Below are 18,348 nucleotides of genomic sequence, written 5' to 3' on the forward strand. Positions count from 1 at the left end.
ATGTGGTAAAATCACCCTGTATAGGAGATGTTGTCATTATGAAGGAGCAAGACTTACCACCAGCAAAGTGGTTGCTAGGCAAGATCACGGCACTGCACGCAGGGCCTGATAACTTAGTACGTGTTGTAACGGTCCAGTGTAAGGGCAATCACATTCTAAAAAGACCGTTGTCTAAATTAATATTGTTACCTAAAACTGCAGATTAATAAAAGGTTTACATCTGTATAGTGAAAAATAATGAGCTATGGTGGGCGGTTAAATTTATTTCGTTCGTTAATAAATTTTAGGTACTAATAATTCTAGCCGACTGTAGTTGTCATTTGTAATACCTACTCAATACATAAGCACAAGGGTTTGCGACACAAGCTATTTTGCTAAAAAATACCATTGTTGTATTATTTATTCCAAGCGCTAAATACTTTGTCCTATGTAATTTATGTTAAGTACAAAAAAAAACTGCTAAGTTATGTTATTTTCGCATTTATAGCTGGATGCATTAATTACATTTTGTAGATGTTAAGTGTATAACACGGATCCATTCTGGGTCAATTCTTGATATTGGGTTACCGAGCGGATCCCTGAATTTCTTATAATCACCACTTATGCATACCATTGTAATATTATTACATACAAACGTAATTAAATGCTCACCTAAAATAGGTTTGTAAACCTTTCATTTGTTTAGATATTAAGTTTTCCTTGTTTACTTACCTATTCAACTTGTTTTTAATAGAACGATATGTTTGTTAAAAGAATACCTAAATATTAAGACATTACGCTTCACGTCATCCATGAAAACGAACAAAAAACATACATACAATACAAACATAGAACCTCCTTTTATAAAGTCGGTTAAACAAAATCATTTTATTTATACAGTCCACTAAAGTGTATGCTATGTAACAAGTTTTTGTTATTATGGTTGACCTATTTAACTAATATTGATCTTGTATTTAGAAGTAGTAGTAGTTTAGGTACTAAATATTTATAAAGATACCCTACGCGGGCACGCAATTATTACCTACGCGACGCAGGCAGTTAGTTGTTACCGGATTTTCGCAGGCAACCCTATACCATTGTATTTGCAATAAAATTACCATCATTTTGATGTATAATGCAAGCATCAGACAGATGAGTGCAAATATCGATATAAAATCACCTCTTTAAACACGGCAACCACATAATAGTGACCGGAAAAAGATAGGCAACCTAGTTGAGTTATGTTGTACAAGTTGTATACTTTCCATTGAAACTTATTTCGTTCGTCAGACAAATCAGCGAAATTTGACGAAAAAATTTTTTTTTCTAAAACTTATTAAAAATAGCCTTGACCATATTTCTTTAGGCAACCCTATTTATTTATGTTCTGGAACATATTTTCTTTCATATTTTCATAGTTTCATCCGTCTGACAGATTGGTGAAGGTCGACCATATGTGGGATCTCCTACTACCTAGGCCATGGGCCAGGCTAAAGGCTCTTTTAAACTAAAATATCGTCATTTCTATAGAAAGAAATAAACTTCGTTATAAAAAGGAACTCCTGGAATTTCGATATTGGGTTTTAATTGGAAGTATTCGAACGTGACTCGAACTCACGCCATTGTTTTAAAAATAAAGACTTAGCTTAAAAGACTGGCATCCAAGGCATCCATGCTGTAATTGTTAAAAAAAATCGTGAGAAGTCAAATTTGACAATGACAATATGAACATTTAATACTGAATTTTAGAATTTTTACACAGAAATTTAAAGAAAAATTGCACGAATTTGAAACAATAACCCAATAGAATAAATACCCTTAGTTTATTTGCCGTTTACGTTGAAGATAATATCGTAGAGTTATAGTCAACGATGGAGTCATCACCGTTACAGGGCGCAGAGAGTGTTCGCGTGAAGGCTGAGCCCTTTGAGGATGTGTGTACAGATGAGGGCACTTTCGAGGTAGTGTTTGTGAAAGATGAGCCTCTGGATGACGTGTGTGAAGAGTCGCTTGGCGTCAGCGCGGCGGCGGACCTGTACGACCACGCCGCCAAAGATGACTCACCCACAGGTCAGTTTTTGGTTCTAACTCTAAGCTGTAAAATCATTCAGCGGGATTTACATTACGAAATTAGTGTCATGCATGTTGAAATCAGTTTCACAAAAGTAGTTTCGATATATGCGAAAGTAATTTCGTGAAACAGCGCAGGCACTCGCGACACTAGTTTTCACGTCGCATTTACACGATGCAATTAGTGTTGCATGACACACCAAATCACAAAAAAAAGGTGAAATTGATTTGCTTTCATGAAATTAATGCATGCATTACGAAAATATTAAATTACACGTGAAACTGTTTGTAAAACTACCACCTATTTCGTAATGTAACTCCGGCTTTAGGGCTTGGGAAGTATAGTTGGTTTCTTAACTCATTAAGGGCCACTTGCTCCATTCACTAACCCAAGGTTAACCGGTTAACCCTTTACCAGGCTAAGGTATTATATTTCCCACATACAAACTTCAAACATGTGTTCTATTTTCGATGAGTAAGACTGAGACCATTGATTGTCATTTTTGAAATGTCAGCCTGGTAAAGGGTTAAACCTGGAGTTACCATTGTTACCAGTACAATTTGACACTGGGTTAATGGTTTAACTGGTTAATTCCGGGTTAGAGGGATGGTGCAAGTGGCGCTAAAAATAAGAACAATTTATTGAGAAATCATTGCTAATGTTACATTATGCATGCACTTTTACATACTATGTACATTGTTACGTAACTAGGAATATAATCCTGTATCTCAGACAAAGGCATTGACTTAGCAAAGAAGTTGGATTAATATGTCCACTTGTAATTATTAGAATACTTAAGGTTAGGTTATTTATTTTATTTATTATTTATTATGGGCGGTTAAGATATAAGTCGGATTTTATTCATATTGTATTTATTTATTTAACCCGTGGAGCGCCCTACACAGACACGTGTGCTGGTAACTAGTATAGGAGTTCCATACTACGGTAATTCTGGGGCGCTCCAGAGGTTAATTATAATTGCTTACATGTGTGTACATATAAGGTCTTCCAGTAACAATTGTTTCAATACGTGCTATCCATATCAGGTGTGGCAATGACAGATGCTTATTAAAAGTAAGGTGCATTTTATCAATAATTCCTATATTACAAATTAAATTAGGTTTTCTTTTCTTCATAATTGCATATGGTAGGTACATGAAATGTATGTACATATCAGGTCTGTATTGACCTCATATGTGGTATGTTAACACATTCAGTGCCGAAAACCCGACTATCAGGTATGATTTCATTCCCAGGCCGGATGAACTACAGCTTTATACACAAATTAAATGACGAAATTGTTGTGGCCTGGTGCAGATATGTTGTTTGTTGGATGGCTATGTGGCAATGAATGTGTTAAGGGCAGTTATGGGAAAGCATTACTTCATACGGTCTAAGTAGCTACGGTCGCGCCTTTAAGCCTTATCTTGACAAAATATACAATTTACAGGTTACGTTACTTTAAGCTTGTTGTACCTTTCAATATTAAAAATAATCGTAAATCTGATAAAGATTTCTTTAGTTTGTGCAAAGTTTTACTAGTACACACGAAGTTTGAATTTCAAATGCTGAAAGAACAATAACCAACCAATTAATGACGATTTTGAAAATTTGACGATTGTGATGATTCTTATAATTTTGGCTTGGGCAAAGTTGTACTGTAATTTATTTCATGAAATAAATAATCTAATCTAATCTAATGGTCCTTGCCAACAAATTTGTTTTCACCACACCAGCTCGGAAAGGCTTACTTTGCACTTCAAAAACGGATAGCAAAGTTGCACTTTGCTATCAGTAATTCACATGTGAGGCAAAGTAATCAAATGCAAATTTTAAGTTGTTTTCTTAAGTTTGCTGGTAGAATTGACTTTAAATGATGATTTTGGATGATAAATATTTAATAACATTCATTTGAATTTGATTTGGTTTGATTTTGTTTGATATTTTACATTTAATATTTGCTTGTGGTTGGTGTGGTGAAAAATTATGTGTTTCACTCGGGGGCGAATTTTGTTTAACCCCCGTGCTTTGAAACCCTCGCAACGCTCAAGATTCCATTTTTCGGAGCACTCGCTACGCTCGTGGTCCAATTTTGGAATATTTCGCTTGCTTGGGTATCAATATTAGCACGAGCGGTTAAACAACAACTTTGCCCCCTTGTATAACAAATAACTATTTTGTGTTTCTTACGGTATGCTATCCTTGTCTTACTCGCTACCAAATTTTGGGCGCTAGAAGAGCGTAACTATACTTAAATGCGTTCAATTATACCTCTTAATACGGCAACACCTCATCAACCAGTCACTGTTGGGCCACCAGTTTACTGCTTTTCGATCCAACCATTAACGGGTTGACCGCCACGTGAAGGGATATTTTAGGTGCGAAATACAACATTTTGTTGATCACCCAAAAACGATCAGGCAAGTTACAAATCGCATGCTAAAGAAACCTCAATTTAAAACTTTCTATAGGCGAAAAACATCGCAATACACACTACCAGGGGCCTATTGCATAACAAAATACAAGCGAATACTAAGCTGAGTGGGGACCTTTTGGCACAAATATTTATGTAATTGAATCTTAGTTTTGTGTTATTTCATCTTGTGTTATTAATTATTATTTGTGCTAATAAACATTTCTTATTCTAATTCTTATTAGTGAATTTACATAGTAATAGTAGTAGTAATAGCCTTTATTTCATGCATTTTAGTTCTTTTTACACTGTCATTGTTTTTTCAATTTAGTATTTTTTTTTTTTTTACGGAAAAAGTACAATATTTAGTACCTTAATCGAATGTTTCGCCAAACTGTGAGACAGTTTGTTGGCGGTGCGCTCTAAACTAATCTTAAGCTAAATAGGTACACCAATTATTAAGTAACAAGTTAAGTTATCAGAAATTTACCTATATGTATGTATCCTAAATCTATCTTGCGAGACATCATCACAGTCAACTGACCAGGCGTAGATCTTATCTCGTTGAGATAAGGTCCACGCACGGCCATTTTATTTATTTGCATGTCGCGTGTGCTGAAAAGGCCTCCCCCAGTTTTTCCCATTCCTTCCTATTCTGTGCTGTTCTCCACCAGTATCTGTCGAAATTTCGATCTACGTGAAGTTGACCGCCCCATATCGAGTGCCCGCAAATGGCATATCTATATCGTTAGTTCATCGTTAGTTCACGTTAGATCAGTATATTAAATCGTTAGGATCCGACTACAATATGTATTTTTTTTAAACAAAAGTGGGGCGGTCAACTTCACGCTACCGCCCCAAAACCGATTTATGGTTTCTATCAATTAGAATCGATAGATAATCGTTAGTTCACGTTAGTTCAGTATATCAAATCGTTACGATCCGACGCATAACTTATGTGCGATTTTTTTTAAGTAGAGGAGCATTAGAGATTGAGTAGGTTTTAAGGTAGAGTTGTAGTCGGATCCTAATGATTTAATATACTGAACTAACGTGAACTAACGTTGAACTAACGATATAGATATGCCATTTGCGGGCACTCGATATGGGGCGGTCAACTTCACGTACATGGAATTTCGTAGCTCATCTCTCCATCTTGTATTCGTTTTTTTTGTTTTCTCGGTGTGTCTATTAGTAACCATTCTGTGACATGTTTGGTCCGCCGTTATCTGTTGTTGTTTTTTAAGTGGTCATTACACGAAGTATCGAAAAGTGTCAAAAAGATACTGCGTGTAAGCACAAATGCGTTTTTGGGGAATAGACTAAAGACTTGTCTTGACAACTATAAGGTAGGGTTTTAAAGATGTGTGCACGACCCTTTATATGACAAATAAAAGTACGGGAGTAGAAAATAGAGATATGTTTCGCCTGTCTTTCCGATGTTCGGCCTGACCATCGGCCGAATATTTGGTATCCAGCCGCTGAACTGAATATTCAGGTAGAGTCTGGCTAGCCAAAAATTGTTGACAGATATTTCGTTGTTGTATCACCAATTGTCTATGATTTAAAAAAAAGCTTAAATTCAGTTGTCAATTTATGTCACTCATTCAAATTGTTTTCGGTTTATAAGGGGTTTATTTTAAATAATATTAATAATGTCTATCCTGAGTGGGGTTCGCAAACTATTATTTTGTAATATGGCGATTAGCCAGTTTTAGTGTTTAGCAGTAACGCTTTGGTTTACTGCGACATAAACGCGTATTGCTTGTGTCAGCGCAACCTAACGTGTATATATAGGCAGGCATTTAGAGAATATACGTTCTTATACTATCACACATAAGGTGTTTGACTTCTACTCCCTGCTACCGCTCGAAACAACATAACAAGATCTCTCCTGTTATTTGATGGCGACCCAGACCAGCGAACCAACGAACTAATACTCAAGAAAGAAGAAAGAAGAAAGAATCTACCAAGACTACAACCCAGATAACCAATCACACTTTCAACGCAAGAATCCACGCAGTCAGAACCAACCACCATTAAGAACCAAGAAAAAAGAAGAACCACCCAACATCAAAAAACGGAAACCAAGTTAAGAAGAGAAATCAAGAAGAGCGAAGATCGAAGAGCGTTGTCCAGGGTTTCCCGGCTCGCAAACCAAGAGGTGTCCAGGGTAATCCCGGCCCACCATAATCATCGGAAGCAGAGCCAGCCAGCCATATGAAGCGTCAAGCGAGTGCCACGTGGAGGTGCCAGCTCGCCAGGCCGCGTCAACAGCTGCCAAGAATGCCGGTCGCGAACTCGCACCGGACCGGACGAAGACGAAGCCGAGGACGGCCAGCCACGCAGCAATAGGATGTAAATCCTACGTGTAATTTAGTATTTTATTTAATTTTCTCTAAAGCCAGCATTTTTTTTCCAATTCAGTAGCAGTCATATTTAAATCATTCATAATTATTAAAGGTTGTCGCTAAACTCAATTTCGTTTCGAGCATAAATAATTTTCATAAGAAGTCATAATATAATATAAAAATTAAAAGTGTCGAATAGTGTCCTCAATTATGTATGTTGCAATTTGCAGCGCGTGCCACACGTTGTGCGCACGTCGACAGAAAACTTAACTAGGCCGCGAGACTTTGCCGCGAGTTAGAATATTTTAATAAGCGATGAATGAAATTTGATACATCGCATAACGATTAAGTAATAAACAACTCAATTCAATAAAATTATTTAATTGTTTTTGAGTAATGATTAATACTTTAGCTACGTGTCGGACTGATCACCTGATATACAGCGAAAGTTTGATTTATTACATAATTTTTTTTTGAATTTTGGAAGTTAAATAAAAGTGTTTATTTTATAAAAAACCTTACAGTACGGTACAAGTTTGAGAAGTTTTAAGGAGTTTAATAGGCACATTCGTACAATGTGACCTTATAGCTAGAGCACTAGTCCTTCGTACTTGATCATAGTGTGATATACAGTATCCTCCGTGAAAGTTGTAGGAGACTTTTAAGTCTTAATGTATTTGTGTCTCTAGGTACAGGCAGAGCCGTACAGCCTGGCCTGATATGCCGCTATTATTGTGTTTTAGGGTGACCATGCCCTCGGGTAGCCAATCCCACGTGTAGTTATGAAGTTCGGGTACGCACGGGAGCGTAGCCCATGATGTATTGATTATAGGGTGACCATGCCCTGGGTAACCATTCCCATTAATTATGTTAGGAGCTTAGGACTCCGTCTTAATACGGCATTAGTTATTTTTATTACGAGATTTATAGGGTACCGTAACTATAAACAGCGAGAGTGAATATTTTAAAGTTGAATACCAAATGTTTTTAAATGTTTTAAAGTTGAATAGTAAATGTTTTAAAGATGAAGAGTAGGTAAATGTTTTTAAAGAACGAGATTTATATTTTATGAGAAAAGGAAGTAAATTAATATTTTAACGTTTGAGAGATGATAACATTTTAAGTGAAGATAATATTTTCTTATTAAAAGATAACGATATTTTTTTTTACAAGGACTACGACATTAATACGACACATAAAATCAAGCTATATAAAGATTGTTTGCATTACCTATATAATTTATTATTATTTTTTTTATTGATTTCAGAAAAAATTGTAAACAAGTAACATGCGTTTAAATTTTTTCTTCTGCCACCCCGGCGGTGAGAGGAACTTTCGGGGGAGGTGTAATATGGCGATTAGCCAGTTTTAGTGTTTAGCAGTAACGCTTTGGTTTACTGCGACATAAACGCGTATTGCTTGTGTCAGCGCAACCTAACGTGTATATATAGGCAGGCATTTAGAGAATATACGTTCTTATACTATCACACATAAGGTGTTTGACTTCTACTCCCTGCTACCGCTCGAAACAACATAACAAGATCTCTCCTGTTATTTGAATTTAAGCTCGTAATTAATTACGACAATGTGCGAAGTCGACGTGTAACGTTGTATAACGAAGAACTGCAATGTTTACAACTCCTAAACAAATGTAAACAAACTAGGAAGTTGGTGCTCTATAAATATTTTGATACTTAGCATTTAGCATATTTGGCATAGTACTTACGTATTTTTTTTAATGATGGACTAATATTACTAAATTACGGTATTATCGAGCTAGGTCTTATTTACACTACATTTCATTTTTCACGTTTTTACAATGGTATATGGTGAGAAAGTGTTAACATATGTGTTCATCGTTGACTGTACTTTACATAGTGGTAGAAATTATGTGAGCTGACTTTGAGTGCACGTCAACGTATATTTAACTTATATCCTTAGGTACCTTACGTGTGCACAGAAAATCAAAAATATTTTCTAGTATCAAAACTATAATTCCTACTACATAAAGTGTGACCAGCCCAAGATTTTTTTTAATTTCCCGCCAAACATTTGTGTAATATTTCAGTAGCCAGACTCTATAGACCTACATTTCGGTTTTTCCGGTGCGTATTGCGCAGGCTTTGACCTGAGGGCTTACCGCGAACCACGTTCGACGTGTTGCCTCCCTGTCACACTTACGTACGAATTTACAAGTGCGACAGAGAGGCAACACGTCGAACGTGGATCGCGGTAGGCCCTCTGCTTCGTAGTGAACGTTCGCGCGGACTCATTTCTAGGTTCGAAATGAGTGCGCGTGCAAGGGAGCGGAATGTTTAAATGCTTTAAATTGTTTTAAAATATTGAACGAGTACGATAATAACCGTGACGGTTTCTTAAGTTAAGTTAATGTAAATATATGTTTTGAAGTGAAAACTTCTTTAGCGGCGCTGAGTACTTTTTGAGGTGGGGAAAAAATGATAAACTCGAGACAGCGTAACGCGTAACGCGCTGACGTCATGTGTGACGGACAATATTATTCACCAAAGAACTTTAGTCACAACGTATCATAATCAGGTCAATTATTTAAAAGTTGGACTTTTACATTAAGCAATAAAGCTCAATGTTCTAATCTTGTACGGGCTGAAATACGAGGATCTAACAGTTATATAACTTTATATCACTCCAGGGGAGGCCTATGTTCAGCAGTGGACGTCTTATGGCTGAGATGATGATGATGATGATATCACTCCAATATAATTCAATAAAGCTACATCTTGATGAAATCGCTAATAAAAGTGAACTCTAGTACTGGTGAATAAAACTCAAAATATCATGACCAAATATATTTATATGCGAGGTCTGCAAGGTCTTTACAATTTCTATTCGAATTTTAAACATTTAACGCTACAAATTTAAGCTCACTGGCCAGCAATTTCGGAACTAAAGTTTTTCAATAGAAAGGAGGATGGGTCAATTATACATAGTGCTGCAGACATTTTGGACTAGTCATTGAGTTTTCACTTCTGTCGGCACTCCCGGAGTGCAACCCGTTGTTTTTTAGAGCACCGTACAAAACTTTGTTCACGGTGCTCTTATGGGATCACTTCGGTCTTGCAAATCGGTTAAATGCGTTTTTCTCAAAGACCGTTTGATGTAGGTACCTAAAATTTGGAATAGTTACGGCATGGTACCATCACTAACACTGTGAATAAGTCAAAACTGCTTATTTCTGATTTTAGGGGGAAGTTTAGGGGGTTGAGAGGAGTAGCTTGATTTTTTTTTTATTTGTAAGAATCGTGTGGGGTACCATTAGAAAGCTTGCAAAAAATTGAGTCGATGGACTGATTTTGACTTCATTTTAGAGTGCAATAGTTTCGATAAAAAATGCATTTAAAGTTGCAAGTTTTCATACAAAAAAATTTCACCTCTGTCCTGGCGATTTTCGCGAAAACTATAGCTAACAGGCAGCTGACCAGTCAATACCCAACTTAAAGAAGCATGGAGACGGCGGGAAAATTATCAGCTTACCTTTATCTTTATTAGTTTTTCAACTGCAGCCTGATCTTTGGTTGCTTAGGGCTAGCTAACTGATGCTTACACTGGTCATTAAATATTAGTAAGTAGTTTTAGCGAGAAAGATCCTTAGTTAAAACTTTGGCATTGAAATTTATGACTTATGTCTTTGATACAAAGTTTAATTCTGCTTGCTTATTTTTGTGGGATATTTTTTTTTCTGAATAGCCTACTATAAGTATGAGAGAGATCTACAAAATACAACCTTATTATATTGCAAATAAGTTTAAATTTCGAACGGGCTTTCCAACCAATCTCAATGTTCCCAGGAAGAATCATATTTATTATTGCAGTTTATCTGAAAAAATTCAATTTAAGAATTCCGTTCTTCACTGTCGTTGTTTTTTTTTTCACAATAGAGCACATAGAGTTAGTAAGGCGTATAGAGAAAGGGAACGGTGCTCTGAACACCGTAGTCTTGACTTCGTGCTTGGCCAATTATTTTTAGTTAAAGGACAATAATATTGTGTGCCCTTACAGGGTGTCATGTACCTACCGCTTTATACTTGTAATACCTTACTGTATTATGAACATGACTACAATGAAATAAAGAATAAATCCGATTTCTCGACTCCGAAATCAAGTAAAATTACTATCCGGTATCCGGCCGGATAGTAGGTCACTATCCGGTATCCGGCCGGATATTAAAAAGATGGCCGGATAGGCCGGATACCGGATAGTAACCGAATATCCGGTGCATCTCTAATAAATAGTTTTTTACAGACTGGGCGCTCGGTGACGCAGACGGTAGCCTGCAGGCTTGGGGCGGCGACGACCCTAAATCACACCACGTACCCACGACCAAGACCAAGAAGAAGACCAAGACCAAGCCAACGCTTGCTGAACGCGCTACATCGCGACAGAAACACAGACCATATCAGTGCAAAATATGTAAAAAGCAATTCGGTGACTTGAGAACGTCAAATAGACATATACTAACACACACTGGCGAAAAACCATTTGAATGCGAAATGTGTCAAAAAAAGTTTTCACGAATAGATAAATTAAACGCGCATAAACGAGTTCACACCGGTGAAAAACCATATCAGTGTGAAATATGTGACAAACAATTCAGGGATTTGAGTACTGTAAAGAGACATAAGCTAATAATGCATAAACTAATACACACTGACGAAAAACCATATCAATGCGAAATGTGTCAAAAAATGTTCTCACGAATAGATAGATTAAACGCACATAAACGAATTCACACCGGAGAAAAACCGTATCAATGCCAAGTATGTAACAAGCAATTCAATGAATTGAGTAGTCTAAAGAGACATAGGCTAATACACACTGGTGAGAAACCCTATCAGTGTGAATTTTGTAAAAAGAATTTCCGAGAATTGAGTACTTTACATAATCATAAACTAATACACAGTGGTGAAAAACCACATCAATGTAATATATGTAAGAAAACATTTAGACAATATGGTCAATTAGGCACGCATAAACGCGGAGTCCATAGCAGTGAGAAATATGTAAAAAGCGATTCAGATTCTTGAGTACAATATATAAACATAAGCGCGACCACACCGGCAAAAAAGGATAAAAATGTGAACTATGAACTGAAATAGATATCAAACACTAAAGAAAATGTGACCAAGTCCACCGGTGGCCGAGGCGGGAACCGAACCCGCGTCTTCAGCTTAGTTTATTATTTATACATAGTAGTGTGACTACTTAAAAACACAAATCAATATATTTTCATAAAAATATTTTGATTTGTTCCCTAGTTGAATGTGAACTATGTAAAAACTATTACAGTACATATGGTCCTATTTTCCCGCACTAGTTCGTGCGATGTCAAAAGTTTAAAGGGCCATATGTACTGTAAAACGTTGTACGATACACGTGCGAATAGGTAATTCGCAACACGTGTCGAATTAAAACACTCCCTTCGATCGTGTTTTAATTTATCGCCACTCGTTTCGAATTTCCTCTTTTCCGCACTTGTATCGTAAATAACTATTTTGCAATTGTGTAACTCAAGTTCATATACCTAAACGTGTTCACGCTAGTGAAAAATTATTCGCATGCAAAATTTAAACAAAGTTATTTAACTTTTGAATTCGATTTAAAGTACATGAAAGAACATACCTACCTCGGAGAAAAGTCCAATTCTTGAAAAATGTGTAAAAAGGTATTAAAGATAACCGGCCAAATGCGAGTCGGACTCGGCGGAACGGCAAAATATCACGTTTGTTGTATGGCAGCCCCACTTTAATATTTATTTTATTCTGCTTTTAGTATTTCTTGTTATAGTGGCAACAGAAATACATCATCTTTGAAAATTTCAACTGTCTAGCTATCACGGTTCGTGAGATACAGCCTGGTGACAGACGGACAGCGGAGTCTTAGTAATAGGGTCCCGTTTTTACCCTTTGGACACGGAACCCTAAAAAATGAAGATGATCCAGTGCCAGTGATATAGTCCAGCGTGTTCACCTTTAGTTTATAATACGATTTTAACATAATTTAAGTAGCCTTTTTTAATTTTAGTATTTTTCAAACTCTATGGACTCGACTCGATTATTGCTAACGCTCGTCATACTGTTCTGATAATATTTACTGTGGTGCGCTTTTCTTGACAATAACCGTCTTGAACTCTGCCTTGGTGGCTTATATTTTCGAACCTGCATATAATCTGGCCTGTATTGAAATTACAGCTGTCATTTCAATACAATTTTGCGAGATTTGGCGTTTTTAGGTTATAAATTATATGGAGATGACATTTGTCATTCTACCTATCGAGATTGAAAAATACTATGGTTGTAACATATGTAAAGTCACTTTTGTTTATAAATTATTAAATGTGTCTTAACTTCAAACTCGGATAAATCCATTCGACTCTCTTAGGAAATATCTACCCTATTACCTTTACCAAAGACATATATAACTTCGTATAAGATGAATAAAGTCTAAGGAAAAAAACGTGCCTCGGAAATCAAGAAAAAGTCATTCTCGAATAGATGGCGCACACACCTTTAGCCTATGCTCGGCTAGATGGCGTGACGACTGACGACACCGTTTCATATTTAACAATTTTAACACAGATATCAGTGAATGAACATGGGTCAAAATGATATAAAAATAATAAAATCATTTATCCATATATATACATTTTTTTGATAATTTTATACGTTTTCATTTTGAGTTTTAGTCGTGTGTCGATAGATGGCAGTAAATTTACTGTGACTACAAAATTTTCTACGACAGGACCCCTCTATACCATCTATTATCTTTGCCTTTACTTAACCTTATTCTAAAAGTTTCCCTATTTTTAATTTGAACCTTGTTGTATAAGAGATTAGGGTGACTTAAGTTTGTTTTAGAAAACATTGAAAGAAAAGAAATGCTACCTTATGTAGTTACTGAAAGGTTCAAATTAGATTGAAACAGAGTGTACATTCTAATGCACATTGAGCCTTACGAGGTTAATATCAAAATCGCAAAATCTTACAGTTGCATTTATCCGAGTTAGAAGTTAAGCGACTCAAATATCTTATTAGGTTACTATTGCTACTAACATAAATGATAAGCAATTACTAACAAATTTATGGACCATTATGTTTTCTTCAATAAATATTTTTTTATTTAATTTTTCATTCATATCATAAATAAGACGATTCGAATGACATGTCGTTTGTCAAATTTCAATGAGTACTTTAGAAGTTATGAGGGAACAGATGAACATACATACATACCGGTCAAAATCATAACCCTCCTTTTGCGTTGCCGTAGTCGGGTAAATAGTATTTAATTCCTCCGTATCGATTTACTACAGACAGGCGCGTCTCACTCCGCGATTTCGTCGCTTTGCTACAAGTACATCCGTTCCGCCCCAATTTTGGGGTTTGCCATAAGCCGCCCGTGGCGCTGTCGCCACCTAGCGGCCATATCTGTGCTGATCGTAACAGACGCGTTTTGTTAGAGAGTGAGTCTTCTGTACCTAGTACTATTATTTATTCTGTGCTACGGATTAATTTGTAATGAATTATATAACAATCAATTTCATGGACATACTGACTTAGTAATATAATTAAACAATTTGTAATGTTTCAGCACTTTTATTGTACCAACCTTTTCTCTCGTCTAGAGTTAGACCAAGAAAAGTCTGCAGCGATTTTGATAGCCCACGCAGTCCAAGTGTTATTTATACGTCATAATTTCATAGAAGTTTTACGTTTAAAATAACACTCGCACTGCACTGGGCTATCAAAATCCCTGCAGACTTTTCTTGGTCTAAACAGGGGTGCGACACTCCTCCCTTCGGGTAAACTCGGCTCCGTTCGGCTCAGCACAGCATTGCTCCGAGCAATTATTAGGGTTGGCACAACTTGACGTCCCTTTGCGTGCACGGCCACATAACTTAACAAACTTCGGTTTTGTAGTAAGTTTCCTTCCTGTACGGTACTATTATTTATTCTGAGCTTGTATTTTAGTCGCTATAGTATGTCTCACGAAAGTTTTATTTCGATTAATGAAAATTATCACTGAAACCGAAGAGAATAGATAGTATAGAGGGGTCCTGTCATAGTAAATTTACTGCCATCTATCGACACACGACTAAAACTCAAAATGAAAACGTATAAAATTATCAAAAAAATGTATATATACGGATAAATGATTTTATTATTTTTATATCATTTTGACCCATGTTCATTCACTGATATCTATGTGTTAAAATTGTTAAATATGAAACGGTGTCGTCACGCCATCTAGCCGAGCTTAGGCCAAAGGTGTGTGCGCCATCTATCCGAGAATGACTTTTTCTTGATTTCCGAGGCACGTTTTTTCCTTTTATTGATCTTATACGAAGTTACATATGTTTTTGCTGAAACTAATTAAATCCAGCGTTGATGGGATAAATGAAAGTATGTAGTATTGTAATAGCGTTTATTTTCTCATAACGTCTCACGTACTAACGCTAGCACCGACTTACGCGCTGTACACTCATATACATTTATACATTTGCACACATTTACAACTGCTCCAAGCTAACGGTTACTCAATGACTGGCTCATGCTATCCCTATCAGAGCATTTGCTTAACTTGAGACAGAAGGTACATATATCCTACTAAGGCTCACGGTCCTGCCTGTACAGTGCATAATTGTTTTCCATCGTATTTTCTCGGAAACATTCGTATTTGTCATGCTGCTTCAGTCAACCTCAGTACTTTTTGTACTGAGACTGACTGAAAAAACAAAGATACGTTCGTACGTTTCCGTGAAAATACGATAGAAATAAATATGCACTACACCAGGCGTGGCTCACTCCGTGATTTCGTCGCTTTGCTACTGGTAGCTAAAAGTACACCCGTTCCATACCAATTTTGGTGGCTAGCCATAAGCCGCGCGTGGCGGTGTCGCCACCTAGCGGCCATATCTGTCCTGATCGTAACAGACGCGTTTTGTTAGAGAGTGAGTCTTCTGTACCTATTTATTCTGTGACGTAAGTTCAATGAAATTTAAATTATGTTCAATTGGTACAGAGTTGCCGTTTTTTTCGTACTATTTTAACATTAACATTTAGTATGCACTTCCTTTACTATGTCGTTGACAAACAAGCACACCAATCCGTCTGATGACATGCTTATCTTTAGTCTGTCTCAAAACCCCATACTATAGTCAGATTTGATCTACCAATAATAAAAAAAAACAACCATGCATTGTCTAGGATGTATACCAGTCATTCAGTAAAACATAGGGTGTATTCGGGTGATTCCGATAAGTTAAGAATCTCTAAAATGATGGAACTATGTGAGATTTTAGGAATTAGATGTAGTTGAAATTACCCGAATACACTATTTATATGTAACTAAAGCTCATTAATTCATTATAATTATCCGCTATGCGCCATTTTATATCTCAGACATAGCACAACCAAATACGTACAAAAATGCCTTACATCATTTTTGAAAAGAGCTGATACTCTTCGAACTGCTGGATCGATTTTTATCAAACATAGCTAAGAACCACCTCAAGGGAAATCGCTTTCACGTAAAAAACACTACACCGAAATCGGTCCATCCGTTTGAGAGCTACGATGCCACAGACAGACACACACTTTACAACGTCAAATGTGACGTTCCACGGGTAAAGGTGTTGGCAATGGCGGTTGGCACTTACGCTGCTATTAATACCAATGCGGTGCTACGCCTTTTCCCGTAGAACGTCACAAATATTGTAGTGCCGCGCAAAAGGTTTGACTTGTAGGATTTTATTTTAGCCAATATTTTTTATTGACAAACAACTTTAACAGCGGGAAATTGTGTATTGGGTCAATTCAGTCTAAGGGGTCATCCATTAATTACATCACACGTTTAGGGGGAGGGAGGGGGTCAAGAAAATGTGACTTGTTGTGACAAGGGGGAGGGGGGAGTCATAAACTTTGTGACGTCACTTTAACTTCACCAGTAACCGAAAATGTATTTAAATTATTTTATACGCTAATTATCATTTAAAATAACAAGGTTTTGAAACGATAATCGTTTTTATTCGTTTAATTTTATTTCTTAATCAGTTTTGGGTTATAAAATTACTAATATTTCTTTTGTCAAAAATATTTTGATAAAATATTAAATAAATATTTGCCGATTTCGTTGAAGAAATGTGACGTCACACCAGGGGGGAGGGATTTGCCAATTGTGACCAAGTGTGACAAGGAGGGGGGAGGGGTAAAAAAACCTAGAAATTCGTGTGACGTAATTAATGGATGACCCCTAATGAACCGTTTTTAGAAGTTAAAAATATGCTGAGATTCATCTACATAGATATGAGTATACTCAGACACACCCTCTTTGTCGGTAGCAAAAGGCGCGAATATAATCCGTCACTGCATTTTCAAGAACCTTTGGTTGTGCTATACTAGAGGCTAGATGTATATATCGTACATACATGTTAAGCTATATTTAACGTTATAGACATTTGTAAGCGGAGTTAAGAGTCAGCAAAATACTAAAAATATTTCAATGTGGGATCTTATTCAAAATAACACCAAGACTTAACGCAAGATATGACGCCAAAGACGTCAACTGACGCGTGCGGCTACAGGTATCAGCGGTGCGAAACTCCTGACTTCGGGCAAACTCGGCTCCGCTCGGCTCAGCATTGCTCCGAGCAATTATTAGGGTTGACACAACATGACTTCCCTGCGTGCACGACCACGGATATCATAATGGCTTGAATTTTGACAACCATAAATAGCCGAAAGGGATAGTGCCATATATTAGACAGCATGATTCGACCCTGAATCGCTGTCAAACTTCGGTTTTGTAGGAAGTTTCCTTTCTGTACGGTAATATTATTATTTATTCTGTGCCAATATTAACCTTCGTGCATTCCCACAAGGTTCATAATGACACTGCAAAAGGGTTAAATAAAAATTAATACAGATTGAATAATTTGTTTATAATTATATGTCTGTGGCAATAACTCACTACACCTTATAAAACAAAGTCCCCCGCCGCGTCGCGAATGTTCGCGATAAACTCAAAAACTACTGAACGGATTTTCATGCGGTTTTCCCTATCGATAGAGTGATTCCTGAGAAAGGTTTGAATGTATAATTTGTTAACCCGTGCAAAGTCGGGGCGTGTCCCAATTTGTTGAATAACATCCCACACCATATGTACTTAAAATCTATACAATTAAATAATTAATACTTAATTACAGAGGGAAGAACTTAACATTAGTTTTCTATACAATAGCTAATATCTTTAACAATATTATGACACTGGTAATTTTCGAGATTCTTTTTATTAATTTACATATTTTTTGTGATGATATTCAAATATATATGCCTACTTTAAAACAAATAATTGACTAAACGTGGTACTGCTTACCTATTCTCGTTATTATTATTACTACAACATGCCGCAAAACCCGACAATCTACACGCCAGCAAAGAAATTTATTATTTTTAAAAATTTTATCTTTGAGTAAAGCACCATACATCGATCGGGACTGCCTGCCG

General features: G+C 36.5%; 2 protein-coding genes across 2 annotated transcripts in view; one reads left to right on the forward strand and one right to left on the reverse strand.

Annotated features, from left to right (window-relative positions):
• The window catches only part of LOC134802437 (uncharacterized), a 258,039-nt gene that overhangs the window by 169,145 nt on the left and 70,546 nt on the right, over positions 1-18,348 (reverse strand). The window lies entirely within an intron of this gene.
• Positions 1,774-12,142, forward strand: LOC134802426 (zinc finger protein 239-like). The gene is made up of 2 exons (XM_063775086.1): positions 1,774-2,049; positions 11,093-12,142. Exons 1-2 carry the CDS (start codon positions 1,851-1,853, stop codon positions 11,872-11,874), a joined length of 981 nt encoding a protein of 326 aa, XP_063631156.1. The 5' UTR covers positions 1,774-1,850; the 3' UTR covers positions 11,875-12,142.

Source organism: Cydia splendana, chromosome 24 (assembly GCF_910591565.1).
Source record: "Cydia splendana chromosome 24, ilCydSple1.2, whole genome shotgun sequence".
Lineage (NCBI taxonomy): Eukaryota > Metazoa > Arthropoda > Insecta > Lepidoptera > Tortricidae > Cydia > Cydia splendana.

What these genes read in the sequence shown, in the direction of transcription:
- LOC134802426 (XM_063775086.1), top strand. Translation starts at nt 1,851, where the DNA reads ATGGAGTCATCACCGTTACAGGGCGCAGAGAGTGTTCGCGTGAAGGCT. An exon ending in CAAAGATGACTCACCCACAG is followed by an intron (nt 2,050 to 11,092) that starts GTCAGTTTTTGG and finishes AGTTTTTTACAG; the next exon opens with ACTGGGCGCTCGGTGACGCA.